The following is a 14600-nucleotide window of genomic DNA, read 5'->3' on the forward strand; positions in this document are numbered from 1 at the left end:
AAAGCTGAGGCATGGAGAGACCAAGAAGGCAGCACCTAGACTTAAGCCCGTGACTCTGTGACTCCAGATGCTGTGTTTTTACAGCTCCTCTGGATTGGGGGTCCTTGCCGAAAGTAGAGCAGGTGTGGCCTCGCCCAGGACATTGTGCATTTGGATCAAAAAGGTCTGAGACGTTAGCTGGAGAGCTGTCTCCTGTAGTAGAATAATTTAGACTAGGTCCAGGCCTCGTCCTACTGGAAATCCATCAGCCAACGACAGCACAGATTCCCCCTGCACTGGCATTGTTCTAAGCGATTTTATGCGACCTCACTAATGCTCACAACAGCCTAGGAAGTAGATACCATTGGTGTTCCCCACAGATGGGGAAACCGAGGCACCGAGAGGTTATCTCCCTTGGCACCAGGCCACACGGTTTATAACTGTCTGAACCAGAATTAGAGTCTGGCTCCGGGGCTGGAGCTCTTAAGCACCATGCTATTCACCTCTTGCAAATATTTATAAATAGATGAATAAGTGTTTATTGATTTCCTGCTGTGTGCCAGGCCCTGTGCTCTGTGCCACTGCAGGGCCCCAGTTATCTGCGAGGCTGATCTCAACTTGTGAGGAATGAGTTATCTGTGTGGGTCGGGAAGGTGGCCCAGCAGTGAAAAGATTGCACCATGGCCTCGAAACCCACCAGCCAGCTTGCGCCTGGGCTCTGTCTCTTATTTACTGTGCGGCCTTGGGTGAGTCATTGGGCTCATCTGAGCCTTAGTGTCATTCTGTGAAAAGCAGAGACTAATTGCACTCATGTCCCAGGATGGTTGAGGATGGAACGGAAGAACCTGGTGCCTGATGGTGACATTAGCACAGGAGCTCGTAGATGATGGTGAGGTGCTAGCAGCCAGCACAGTGCAAGGTGTTGTTATGACAGTGTTGTGAGCTGGGTGGGTGGGGGTGGCCAGGGCCCACGGAGGGCAGCTGACCCCCAGCGACGTGGGAGTTCAGGGAGGAAAGACCTCAGGGTCTAGGGGCATCATGGAAAGCTTCCAGAGAAAGATGTCCCTCGGCTCGGCCTTGATGGTTGAGCAGCTGTAGAATAAAGAGAAGATGAGACAGGCATTCTCTGTAAGTGGACGTGGCCTGGACAAACTGTCTGTAGAAGCCAGTTTGGCTAGAGCAGAGGATTCCTAAAGTGCAGGGTGGACAGATACATGGCACTTGGACTGCCATTCCTGCCTCCACACCCGTGGCAGGCATGACTAATGGATTCCAGCACATTTCCCCACCGAGCTGGGACATGGCCCCAGAGGTCTTCTTAGCCTCAGCCACTAGCAATAAGGCCAACTTGGCACTTAGGAGGACACCTTCTGCAAGGCAGCTGGACTGGAAAGGCAGGCTGGAACCCCCAGAAAAGGGCCTTAAACTTTGGGCCCAGGAATTAGAACTAAATCCCAAAGGGACTGGGGCTGGATCTGTTTCCTCATCAGCAAACATATGTGATTCTCACTTTGATGTGCCCTGTAATCACCAGGAAGTGGTTAATAATACATAGATTTTGAAGTCTCCAACCCTAGACTTCTGGGATCAGAATTTCCAGCAGGTGGTGCCCAGGCCCTGCATTTGAAACAAGCTCCCCCAGAGACTGTGATGTTCCCCATAGTTTGAGTATCACCATCTTAGGCCATTTCTTGATGCAGCTACTATAAGAGAGGGTTCAGAACTGTGCCCTACCCAGGTGAGGCCTCAGGCTCACTCAGACCAGGCCTGGCCATTCCCATCTTGAGGACACCGAGGTCCCAGGCCTCACTGCCTGCTGGGCCCCCTGATCCTGACTCCGCACCCTCTCTCCAAGACCCTTCCAAGTTCTGTTCTGTATGTAAATACAAATATTTATATACAGACAAATTCACACACATTCATGCACACACTTCTAGTTCCCCAAACCAGCTGAACTCAGGTCCTATTTGGGGGCAGAAGACTTGTGTGTGGGGTGTCCAGCATCCCAGACCAGCTTTGTCCTGTTTCAGCATCCTCCTTTGGGAGCCCAAGGTTTTCACTAGCATCCTTTCTTCCCCACCCGCTTTTGGCCTCTTGTTTCCTTTCTTGGGCTTGAGTGACTGAGCTGGCGGGGGCCTCAGAGACTGCCCTATGGTGGCTGCCGTTTTGTGGCTTCCACTTACCCAGCTTTGAGTCCGTCTTCGTGTACATCCTGCTTACTCCAGCCAGTCGGCCTCAGGAAGAACGCTGCCCTTGAGGTCTAAGCTGGGCAAGCCCCTGGTCTCGCTCTATCCCTCACTGGCAGTTGGCCTTGGGCAAATCCCTGCCCTTCTCTGAACCTCAGTTTCTTCATCAGCGAAATGGGTATGGCAATAATACCTCCTTTGTAGGGTTGTTGGCAAGATTAAATAGCCTGACTTGGGTAAAGTGTTTAGGGCAGTGCCTGCTACTTAGAGCTTGCTGGATGTCTCATAAATGGGAATCATTGCTGATGATGAGGATGAGAGAGCAGGAGCGAGAGTGGTGACAGTTATGGCAACATTCACAAAGTGCCTCCAGCTCCCTTTTCTGGCCTTCATAACATTGCTGTAAGGTGGGACCCCCCGTACTTGTCCTCCAGCGGGGAGGCTGAGGCTGAGGGAGAGGTGTTCTGTCCCAGGCCACGGAGCACATAGTGCTGGAGCTGGACAGTGGCCTCACCCTGTCCAGTCCTCCCTGGCTGTACCCCGGACCCTGCACACCTTAGACTGGTGAGGGACAGGGTGTGGGGACTGGCGGCGGGGAGAAGGCAGTGGGTTCCGCCATGACTTCCGTCCTCCTGGCTGGGGCCTGGCTTTTTTGGGAGGGTCAGCTGATGCCTACAGGCCACTGTTTCCAGGCTGCTCCAGGCAGGAGCTGAAGAAGGAGGGAAGTCTTCAGGCTGTGGAGTCAAACAGCCCCAGGTTCAAATCTCAGCTCTGTCTCCTCTTCCTGGTCCTGAGACCTCGGCCAAGTGATATCTTTCTTTGAGCTTTCATTTTCTCTTGGAAAATGGGAGTGCTAAGCGTTCATGGAGTTGTCCCAGAGATTTAAGGAGTTGCTCTATGTAGAAAGCTGTGTCCATGGCGGTGATCCTGTCATGAAGTGAAACCCAGGAGGGCCAGACAGCTGGTGTGGCCCTCAGCTGGTCATTGTGCTGCCGTGTGGCTAAGCTGAGGCTGCCTGGAACACATGTGGCCTGTCACAGGAGAGACAGTCCCTGTGTTACTCCTCCCCCTACCTGTCACCCTTGTGCACTGATTTCTGCTGTGAGTAGGAATATCTGAACCACACAGATCTGAGAGATGGTCCATTCGCCGGGGCCATTTTACAAATGGGCTGCCTAAGGTTCCGAGAGGAGACCTCCCCACCAATGTCATCCCTTGGGCCTTCCGCACCCCCCCCCCCCCCAACGCCTGGCTCCCTGTGCTGAGTTGAGTTGCCTCACAGTGCCCTCTGCTGCCCACTTCTGCCTTGCTGGCTGCTCCCTGGTGACCCTGCAGGCAGACCCACAGGTCCATGCCTGGCCTTTTCCTGGGAGGCAGAGAAGCCCTGGGTGTATCTGTGTCGGTGCCCAGAGTGCTTACAGTGAATTCTGCCTCAGCCTGGCCTGGCTTGGCCCAGGATCATAGGTCATTCTTTGACAGTTGGGAGACAGAGGCTGCAGGCCCTCCCTGGCCATGCTTCCTTCCCCCGCTCCTCCTACAGGGACTGGCTTGGGCAGAGGCTGTCAGCGGAGGGTGCTAACCTTGTCACGCCAAGCTTCTCGCCTAGGCCAGAGGTCAGACAAGAGGGCCCCTAACATGCCTTCCAGATCCAAGATGTGATTACACATTCTAGTCTCCTATTTTAAAAAAGCTTAAAGAAGTTATTTCCTATGTCTAAACAAATACGTGTAGCGTTTAGATCCAGTGTTTCCACAAGGTTCTACGGGGTCTGCCAGGCAGAGCCAGGTCAGAGAGAGAGCAGCCAGGCCTGGCCAGGTGGCCCCAGAAGTTGGGTCAGGACCAGTAAGAGAAACCAGACGACGCCCTTCTCATGAGAGCCCTCAATCATGGGTGGGGTCTGGAGCCAGACCTGAAATTCTGCTACTTGCCAGCTTGTGGACCCCGGGCAAGCTGCTGAGCAGTCCTGGGCCTCAGGTTCCTCAGCTGTCAACTGGGGCAAAGGACAACAAATAGCTCTTAGAATTGTTGTAAAGAAGAGTGAGATAAAGTATGTTAAAGCACTTCAGCTCAGTGCCTGGCGCATAGTGAGTGCTCAATAAATAATAGCAATAACCACAATAGCTGATCGTCACCGAGCACCAGGCACTGTGCTCAGCACTTCATATGTATTAACTTAATTAATTCCCACAATACCCCTAGGAGGTAGGTCCAGCTATTATCCCCCATTTTACAGATAAAGAAACCGAGGCACACAGAGGGGTTGTAACTTGGCTAAGGTCAATTAGCTAATAAGTCACTGAGGTAGGATTCAAATCCAGACAGTTTAAAACAATTGACACTCTTAACCACAACTGTTATTATAGTCATAATTACACTAAGAATTATAGTTCTTATTCCAAGAGGCGGGGAGCCGCCAGTCCCTGGAGAGGCCCAGTGGGGGCTGGGCAGGCCCCAGAGATTGCTGCCTGGAGTGAAGGGAGGGCTGGTGGTTCTGGACTCTCCTCCACTTCTTCAGCAGGGAGGGCCCTGTGGAGGGGCAAGGCAGTGGGGAGATGGGAGGGAGAGGCCTCTTGTGTGCTGGGTACTGGGCAGGCCTTACTGCAGCTCCTGAAGGGGGAGCCTTGGGGCCCACTGTGGGGCTAGAAATCCGAACCCTGACTTTCTGGCTCAGTTTCTTCTCTGTCTGGCCTGCAGGTCCCCCTCAGCGCCTGGGTTTCCCTAGCTGCTCTGGGGGCCGACTCCCAGGGCCTGAGCTACCAGGCCGATCGGTGTAGGCTGGTCCCTGCCGAAGATGACCCCCTCCCAGCAGTGGAAGGAAGAGCCCATTTCCCAGCAGTGCAGAGGCTGGGGGTGCAGCGGGGCGGGAGTGGTCCCCAGGCCCATTGTGTGGGCTCGATAAAGTACGGAAGCTGAGGTTAGAATGGCAGGAAGTCCAGCGCCCGTGGCCCTTTCCCACGGGTGGGGGCTTCGGGCACTGCTAGCCGCACGGGCGTGACTACAGCCTGTGTGCGCAACGGGGCGACAGAAGTAAGACTCACTGAGCAGTGAACGCTGGCAGCCCTGGTTACAGAGGCCACCAAGATTGGGCCACAAGGGCCTAGACTTTATCCTGGCGAATCTTCCAGCAGCCAGGGCTGTGGCTGTCACCACACCTAGGCTATGGCTAAAGAAGTCAGAGCTGAGAGGCTAAGAAACTCCTCCACAGTCAGTGGAAATAGGATCAATACTTACTTCCTGTAAACCCAAGCTCTGGGATCACACACCAGAGGTGGGTGTGTGCCTGCGTGTGCACGTACACACACGTGTTTACAACCCTGGCTGGGCAGCCACCTCAGGAAGGATGTGGCATTTCCCCTGAGTCTTTTACTGAGAGTATTCAAAATGTGCCCTGTCCTTACATTTGAGTAGCAGCATCCTCTGGTGGAGAAACACAGGTTTTATATGCATACAGGCCCAGATTCCAGCTGTCATTTACACTCTGAGTGTCTTTGGGCAAGTGACTGAACTTCTCTGAGCCTCCGTTTGTGGACTTACTTTGAGTATTAACGAGATGGTATCTGGATAATGCGCATTCTGGGGTTTGGTCTGCAGTATGAGTTCCATAAACGAAGCTCTAATCCCATCCATCCATCCATCCATCCATCCATCCATGGGTGGGTACTCTGCTGAGGCTAGTAGCCCCCCCTGCTGGCCATGTCTGGAATAAGGCCACTTTTCTTACTTGAATTAAGAGCACTTTAAGAATTAGCCCGTCTGTATTTTACAAATGAGGGAACTGACGCCCAGGGTGGGGCTCCTGAGGAGTCAGAGCTGAAGTCCACACCTGGTAGCATGCTGTCTTGTCTTGGGACATAGTGTCCATGCCCAGCCCGCTCTGAGTTCTAGCGCCTCTCCCATCCCAGAACATTTCCTGGGCTCCTGCCCTAGGGTGGCACTGTTGGAGCCCTGGGTTTCCCCTGGAGGAAGATGGACAAGCACCAGCAGGGCAAAGGGAACAGAGGACAGCCCTGGTAGCGATGGTGGAAATCTGGAGGGGTCGGGAGAAGAGGAATGACAGACCGGAAGGAGATGAGAATTGGCGGGGCAGGAGGGAGAGGAGAGAGGGCATTCCAGGACGGGGGGGACACAGCACAGGCAAAGGGGAGGGAAAGGGTGGGGGGTGCGAAGTGTGGGCCCCAATGGAGCAGTGGGGGATAAAGTTGCAAGCCGTGATTTAGGCAGTGAGGGCCTCAAGACTCATTGTTCTCAGTCTGCTTTCCTTCTCTTGATTCATTCATTCACCTGACAAATACTTGTTGTGCTTCAAATGTGTGCCAGGCCCGTGAAGGTGATCCAGATGGACAGAGGGCTTGCTTTTGAGAACTCACAGTCAAGCAGAGGGGACAGATTTAGAAAAAGCCATTTCAAATATGATGGGGACCCCAAAAGGTGTGCAGGGGGCACACCCTTGGTCTAAGGGTGCTCCCCGGGTGAGGAGGCATTTAAGGGGCCTACCCAAGGTCTAAGTCTTTCCTGAGGCTGGGTCTTGGGAGTAAAGGGAGATGGGAGGGTCACAAAAACGTCTCCCATGGAAGGTATAGCACATGCAACGCCTGAGGTGACAGGGCAGGTCAGGTGAAGACATTCCATTTGCCTGGAGGGCAGGGTCAAGGAGGTTGCCGGAGCAGGGGTCAGGCTGGAGAGATAACTGAAGGAATTGTAACTGATGTTAAAATGCAACTTTCTACCCAGACCCTGTGCATCATGTTACGGAGTCTGAATGTTACCCTGGGGGCACCGGGGAGTCATGGAAAACTTTAAGGCAAAAGTGGTTCTCTCAGGCTTGTGCAACAATTCACTTTACACACTGCCAACCAATCTCAGGTCTCTGTCAGACCTCAGAATCCTGAGTTAGTCATTATGATCTCAATTTTGAAATTAAGAAGCAGAGGCTCACAGAGGGACAGCGAGTGGCTGAGTCACACTGCAGAACGCCTGCTGTAGCCCTGCTCTCCAGTCTGCCCTACTGCCTGCCGTGATTAAGCGCCACGTCTCTGGCTCTGCCATTCGGGCTGTGTCTTTGGCTTCTCCCCTGCAGCCTGGGTTCTTAGTTGCACCAGGGGGAGACGCCTTTGGCTGGGGGATCTGCCAAGCCAACCGTACTTCATGGACAGGCCGTTCCCAGTAATGGGTCTCCCTGTCCCTCACCTGAGGGGTGGGGGCTTTGCAGGAGAGGGGTGGCATGGCTGGCAGGAGCTCTTGGATCCCTGAGCCTGTCTTTGCTCAGGCAGCAGCCTTCGGATGCCCGGACTGTAACGTGTCTATCTTTCTTCCACAGATGAGTGGGGCTGACGCAGTTGGGGATGACGATGAAGCCTCTCGGAAGAGAAAGAGCAAAAACCTGTACGTTGCAAAGATCATGATCCTCAACCTTGCAATCAGGGAGGCTCCCCAACCCCCTTTTCCTCCTCTATCCTCAAACTTGCCTCTCCTCCACGGGTCCAGGTGGGGAGAAGGGGCTGTGTCCAGTCCTTCCCTAGACAGACACCAGTGAACAAGAGGATCTTAGGACTTAGCAGTGGCCCCAGGGTAGGGTCATGAGGGTCCTGAGCATCCGGCACTGCCCTCAGCATTCATGCGAGTGATGCAGTGTGCTGATTCAGTACCTGGAAGCCCCAGGGAGCCAAGCAGAGGCAACCAGCCAGGTTGTCCTGGCCCCGGCCCAGCCTCTGAGTCAAGCGGTGGCTGAGTGCCCTTGACAAGTTCTTTGCTGCCTCTGAGAAAGGACTGAACCGACAGTTTACTGGGATTCCCCCCTTTTCCTCCTAAGCCCTTGAATGCTAGCTGTCTTGGGAATTACCAGGAGGTGGCGCTGCTGGTCTAGGTAGCAAAGCCCACACTCCCCAGCCTTTCTGGTCACACTCGCCTTACACTTCCGTTTTGGAGGTTTGTTAGAGGTGCCAAATAAATGAACAGGGTGTATGTGCGTTCTCCTTGGGCCTCCTTGTACACCTGGGTCCAAAGCCCTGGAGACTAGGGGGAGGGATGGAGAGAAGGCAGTGGGTCACATGGAGGCCCCCAGAAGGAGCCCCCCCTCCCCTCTAGGTCTGGTAGTACCCACCATTATTTAACAGTGGGGTCTGGGGGAGGAGACAGGAGTCTTCCCAGATGCCTCTGGCAGCCTTTTCCCTGGCCTCCACTTTGGCTCGTGTCCACTACCTGAGAAACTCTTTCTTTTCAGCTCCTTTGCCCTCTCCAGGTTCCTGTGCAACTGTAGGCTTCTCTCACTCTGCAGCCAGGAACAGTCACGCCTTCTCGGGAAGGCAAAATGCACAAAAAATAGCCCTTTGCACCCACCATTGGGTCCAGGTATCACCAAAGCCACTGTGGGTGTTGCTCCTGGGGGGGATGCAGTAGGGGGCAGTAGGGGTGGCCACCTGGGGGTGCTGGAGCCATCTTGGTCCACCAACACTAGCCTTGCTTTGGGGTGGGCGCTCTCTGCCTTTGAATGCCTGAAGCTCACATAATCGAGGACTCTTAGAATCTGAGATAGCAACAAAAATAACTAATATTTATTGTGCCAGGCACTGTTCTGTGTGTATTCCATATATTATCTAATTTAATCTTTACCAGTATTTTAAAAAAATTTCTTAATGTTTTATTTTATTTTTGAGAGAGAGAGAGAGAGAGAGAGAGAGTGCAAGCAGAGGAGGGGTAGAGAGAGAGGGAAACACAGCATGTGAAGCAGGCTCCAGGCTCTGACCCTGTTAGCACAGAGCCCGGACACGGAGCTCGAACTCGTGAACCGCAAGATAATGACCTGAGCCGAAGTCTGACTGAGCCACCCAGGCGCCCCTCTTTACCATTGTTTTTATTTTACGTTTCCTTTTTTTCTTACCCTATCTTACAAATGAGTAAATTGAAGCAGAAAGAAGCTAAGTTATTTGTCCTAGGTCACGCAGCAAGTAAGTGGTAGAGCGGGGATCTGAAACCTGGCGTGCTGGGGCTAACAATAGAAATAGAAATACATAGGTATTTTTTCTTCAGAACCTCCTCTATTGAAGCTCCGAAGGAGGTTCACAGCAGCCCTGCAAGGTAGTCTTTGAGCCCCTAGAGATGAGAGCCCAGGCCCCAGAGCCCACCCCTTCCATGTCTTCATGGCTCCGATTGGAGGAAAGCGTTCTTTTAGATTCCTCTTATGGGTCCCTATTCTGCCTTCTGGACCCACGTGGGGACACGTGGCGCCTCTCTGAGCCCTGCCATCCTGTCAGACAGAGCACTATGCCCCAGGAAGTCACGTGCTGGCACCCAGTCTCCCGGGTTTGCTGAGGGCCCCAGTCCTCGCCCAGACGCTGCCAATCCCTGGACTCCTTGGCCTTAGCTCACGGCTGAGACCTGCCAGAGCAGCGTCCCCAGCCCTGGGCAGCTGCCCAGGACCCTCAGGACACTGTGGGCCTCAGCTCTAGTCTGAGCATTTTTGCCCTAGGCAATGTGCTTAAAACTCTATGTGCAGTTACAACCCTAAGCAGCTGGTAGGTACTACAATCATTGCTTTTTGATGGATGAGAAAATTCGACATTCTGAGAGGTCAGGTAACTTGACAAAGAGCACACGGTTGGTAACCTCAGTTGGTAACCTCTGGAGCCGGGATTTGAACCTGAGGCTGTGTGGCTCCAGAATCTCACACTTAACCTCCACAGGGTACCACCTCCCTTAACGCCTTACACAGAGTGTCCCGTAGGCCTTAATGCTACTTTAAGCTGGAATAACTGCAGAAATGTAATTACTACAAACTTACAAACACCAGTCTGAAAGTTGAATTATTTTTTTTTTTTTTACTGTTTACTTATTTTTGAGAGAGAAAGAGAGGAAGGGTCAGAGAGGGAGACACACACACACACACACACACAGCATGTGAAGCAGGCTCCAGGCTCTGAGCTGTCAGCACAGAGCCCGACGCGGGGCTTGAACCGCAGACTGTGAGATCATGACCTGAGCCCAAGTCGGACGCTTAACCGACTGAGCCACAAAAGTTGAATGATTTAAATTCCTTTTACGCTTAGGTAGCATTGTGATTTTGCCAATGCATTCTTCATTTTAACTTTTGGTTTCAAGTCAGGATTTTTTATATTTAGAAGGACAGAGACCAAAAATGAAAAATGTTAAAGTTTATCATTCAAAATTCACAAAACTGAATGTGTGTTAAACAAGTTACATTAATTAAAATCCCAAATGACATTTTTGAAAGTTTATAGGATTTGTACGTCTGAAGTTATTTGAGCTTAAGTTTGTACTAAGACTTTTGGGGCATCGTGCATATTGGTGGCGGCTTGTATCCAAAGCCCACGACTGAGGCTGAGGCCAGCTGCCAGGAGCTCTTCTCCTGGAGGTGCCCGATGGCACCGATGGTGCCTGGGGGTCTAGGAACAAGGGGGGCACACTGGAGCATGGGACATTTAACCCCTTTCTTGCCAGCAGCTTTGCCCAGCTGCCTCCTGGGGGAGTGGCCAGACTAAAAATGATTCCTGGCTAAAAATAGCCAGTCCAGCCACCCCGGTGGGCAGAGCCTCCCGTCCCTCCCTCCCGGCAATTTGCTGACTTGTTTTCTCCTCCTTCCCCTGGCGCTGCCATGGCAACGGGGAGGCCGGTCACAAATAACTGGGTCTGGCTCTCCGCCGGGCGGGCCCCAGAGGCCGCCCCTTGCAGACACATGCCCCTTTCACGGGCTCCCTCTCAGGGTTGGCCGGGAGGGATATTTTTTTTTCCGCTCCCCGTCCTGGGCCCTCCCATTTCCTGGCTCCTCCCGTCTGAGTCCCAGCCCGGCCTGCGCCCGGGAGCCCAGTCCTCCGGCCGAGATCGCGGCGAACGAGCGCTCGCTCGGCAGGCGGCAGCCCGCGGCACCGTCGCTGCCCGGCGCCCGGGACGCAGGCCTGGGGGCAGGAGCCTGGGGGGCGCTCCCCGCGGACCACCCCGGGCCCCAAGGTGGGGGGCCCCGCGGAGATGCTCCGAGGCATGTACCTCACGCGCAACGGGAACCTCCAGAGGCGGCACACGATGAAGGAGTAGGTGCCTCTCACCCCAGCGCATGCCCTTCCCGCCCTGCATTTGCCGGGGCTGAGTGTGCCAGGCTGACCGACCCCCTTCTCTGCTTCTGCCCCCAGAGCCAAGGACATGAAGAACAAGCTGGGCATCTTCCGGAGGAGGAACGAGTCCCCTGGGGCCCAACCTGCGGGCAAGGCGGACAAAATGGTGAAGTCATTCAAGTAGGTCCCCCCCGCCCCCGACCCCCGTGACCCCTCAGGCACTCGCTGGTCCCTGCTGGTCCCCGGGGAAGCAGGGCTGGTGGCCGGCTTAAATGCACAGGGCTTTTTGGCTGGACCCAGCTCTGGGGTGGATGGAGGCTCTCTCAGAGAGCCTGGCACCTGGCAAGCAGCAGCCCTCACCCGGAACAGCTGCTCTGGGAAGAACAGCCAGGCAGGGACAGAGGTGGGAGCTGGAAGTGGTGCCGGCCCACAGAAGCGGGGTGGGCCCCCCTTCTGGGCTCCTCAGCTGGGCTGGCCACTGCCCGGCCCGAGGGCAGCCGACAGAGTGCCCCCAGCCCCAGCCACCCCACTTCCCCAAAACCTCCCGGTGCCTCACTGTGTCCCTTCCCTCCCCCCCTCAGGCCCACCTCAGAGGAAGCCCTCAAGTGGGGTGAGTCCTTGGAGAAGCTGCTGCTTCACAAATGTAAGTGGGGGCCGGCCGGCCTGCTCCCCTCCCCGTGTTACCTCCCTCCCTCTTCTCTTTGCTCCTCTCCCAGACCCAGAGACTGAGGCTGGTCCCAGAGAGGTCGCCTTTCCCTCTCTGCTGGGTCCCCCTAGGGGCCTCTGCTGTCGGGAGAGGCCCTTGGGCTGGCCTCGGCGCCGGCTTCTGCCAGCGCTGCCCTGGCCACGGGAGCTGGCATTGCCTGCCAGAGGCCACTGGGACCTGTGTGTTCAGACCCGGAGTCCCAGAGTAACAATAAACATTTCCACGTACCCAGGGCTTACGCTGGGCCAAATGTGCCCCGCGTCTCGTGGGCAGGATCCCCTCTGATCCTCGCAGGGCTCCAGGAAATAGACTCGTGACCCCCACTCTACAGATGAGGGAGCTGAGGCACTAGACAGGGGAGACATCTGGCCAAAGCTCCCAGAGAGGCAGAGTGGCAGGGGTGGGTCCATGGCCCTGGGCCCCTGGCTCTTGGAAGCGGTTATCTTACTAAGCTCTGCACCCTAAAGGTCCCTGGAGGGGAAGCTGGGTGGCCAGAGGGCAGAAGTAGCTCGTTCTGCTTCTCACAAAGGGCCTGGGCTTCTCCTCACAGATGGGTTAGCAGTGTTCCAGGCCTTCCTTCGCACCGAGTTTAGTGAGGAGAACCTGGAATTCTGGCTGGCATGTGAGGACTTCAAGAAGGTCAAGTCACAGTCCAAGATGACAGCCAAGGCCAAGAAGATCTTTGCTGAGTACATTGCGATCCAGGCGTGCAAGGAGGTAAGGCCTCAGGCCGGGCCCTCAGGATCCCCATCCCCATCCCCATCCCCAGTGGCCTCTCAGTGATCGTAGGTACCTGGCAGCCTCAAGGAGCTCAGGAAGAAGAGGCCAGAGTGACCTTCGGGGACCATGTGTCCAGGGTGCAGAGGAAGCAGACAGGGGCCCTGGGAAGAACAGAAATGGTCACTGCCCAGGCACCGGTGTGGCAGGCACCTGCTAAGCCCTTTATGTGTGTGCTCTTTTATTTAACCTGACGACAACCTGTAATGGGTTTAATATTCTCTTCATTTTAAAAATGAGGAGACAGTCTCAGAGAACCTAGTCAGAGTAACCCACACCTACGGAGTGCTGACTGAGTGCTAGACGCTGCGTGCAGAGTCACAGTGGACGATCTATCGATTTAATCCGTATCTATTCAGCATGGATGACCTTGCTTAGTCTTCAATGCTCTTTGAGGGACAGACTGTTCTTCCTAACCTGCAGACGAGTCAACGGGACTCAGAGCACTTAGATGACTCGCTCAGGGTCACACACCTAGGTGTGGCGCTGCCGGGATTCGAACCAGGCAGTCGGACCTTAGAGGGGGTGTCCGCAGGCCCTATACACTACCAGCCCTACAATGAGTGACCGAGCCACGACTTGAATCGCTGACCTGAGGGCCTCCACTCTGGGCCTTAAGACGTGGAGCAGAGGGGCTCGGAGGTGAGAGGCTGGGTAGGTCACGTTCCTGGCCCTCCGCCCCCAGGATCGCCCCCCTGCAGGTAGACCCGAGCGCACTGCCCTTCGCCTCCGCAGGTAAACCTGGACTCCTACACACGGGAGCACACCAAGGACAACCTCCAGAGCGTGACCCGGGGCTGCTTCGATCTGGCGCAGAAGCGGATCTTCGGGCTCATGGAAAAGGACTCGTATCCGCGCTTCCTCCGCTCCGACCTCTACCTGGACCTCATTAACCAGAAGAAGATGAGTCCCCCACTTTAGGGGCTGCCAGAGTAGAGCTCGGTGTTCACATCAGGCGGGCTGGGCCCCCTTCCCACCTGCCTCTCTCCCCCTGCGACGGAGGGGGCAAGCAAGCCCCCGGAGGCTGTGTCTCCGGACGGACAGACGGACATTCAGACGAGAGGCCTGGACCGAGAGAGGCCCAGGCCACTGGAGGAGAAGAAGGACCGGCCCCGTTGGGTCCTCACTGCCCCGGTACGAGGGGGCCCAAGGGCCCTGGCAGGTCAGGGGCCCTGGCTGAGCCAGATCCGGAGCTGCTGCTCTGTGCTGCAAAGACTCAGCATTGACCAAGTTCCTTAAAGAACTGGCTGATGGGGCAGGGGGCCTGGCTGTGGGCTCCAGCGCTCTCCTTAGGGGCCACTGGGGCTGCAGCTCAGACCCTCACCTTGAGTTTTATTTATTTAAACAGTAGTCGGATGCTTGGCACGTTGTCCTGTAATAGGAAATTTTTGCCTCATCAGTGTTCCTAATTTACAAGTGCAATATTTTAACCAATGCCTTGTGAAAAGCCACCTTGCAGAGAGGGTGGACCCCACTTTCCAGTTTCGGGCACCAGTGGTGGCAGCTGGGTCTTCCGGACTGATGAGGCCTGGAGGGGTGGGTGCCGCCGTGTGACCTCGCACAGAAATCCAGCACCTGCTGCGTGAGGTGTCCCTCAGGGGCTCTGGGAAGGCGTGGCACCCTCAGACCACACAGCAGCCAAGTTCTGGAGCAAATAAAAGGCCTGTGTTATTTCTCGTTCTTGACCCTTTCTGGGTGTTCCCGGGTTTGAGCTTTCCCAGGGTCACTGGGGCTGGGAGGGTCAGAACGGCTTCTGTCTCGCCATCACCCGCCTCCCATCCCAGAGCCACACGATACACCGGTGATTGCCCCTCCCTGACAGGGTGCCTCCCTGGGCCGGACACTCCGCCATGCTTGTCCTGTTTACCATCTCATCTTCTCCACAAGCCT

General features: G+C 55.2%; 1 protein-coding gene across 9 annotated transcripts in view; it reads left to right on the forward strand.

Moving 5' to 3' along the window:
- The window catches only part of RGS3 (regulator of G protein signaling 3), a 140074-nt gene extending 125687 nt beyond the window's left edge, over positions 1-14387 (forward strand). For 8 of the 9 annotated variants that reach the window (XM_060608921.3, XM_060608922.3, XM_060608923.3 and 5 more), the window contains 5 exons: positions 7483-7547; positions 11306-11407; positions 11809-11870; positions 12484-12650; positions 13446-14387. In XM_060608921.3, the coding sequence (XP_060464904.2) occupies positions 7483-7547; positions 11306-11407; positions 11809-11870; positions 12484-12650; positions 13446-13631 (582 nt within the window). In that variant the 3' untranslated portion in view covers positions 13632-14387. Of the gene's footprint in view, positions 1-7482; positions 7548-10976; positions 11207-11305; positions 11408-11808; positions 11871-12483; positions 12651-13445 lie in introns of those variants that run through there. The other variant, XM_060608933.3, reaches the window with a different exon arrangement.
- Positions 14388-14600: the final 213 nt, after the last annotated feature.

The sequence above is a fragment of the Panthera onca genome, chromosome D4 (genome assembly GCF_046562875.1).
Source record: "Panthera onca isolate mPanOnc1 chromosome D4, mPanOnc1 haplotype 2, whole genome shotgun sequence".
NCBI classification, from domain to species: Eukaryota; Metazoa; Chordata; class Mammalia; order Carnivora; family Felidae; genus Panthera; species Panthera onca.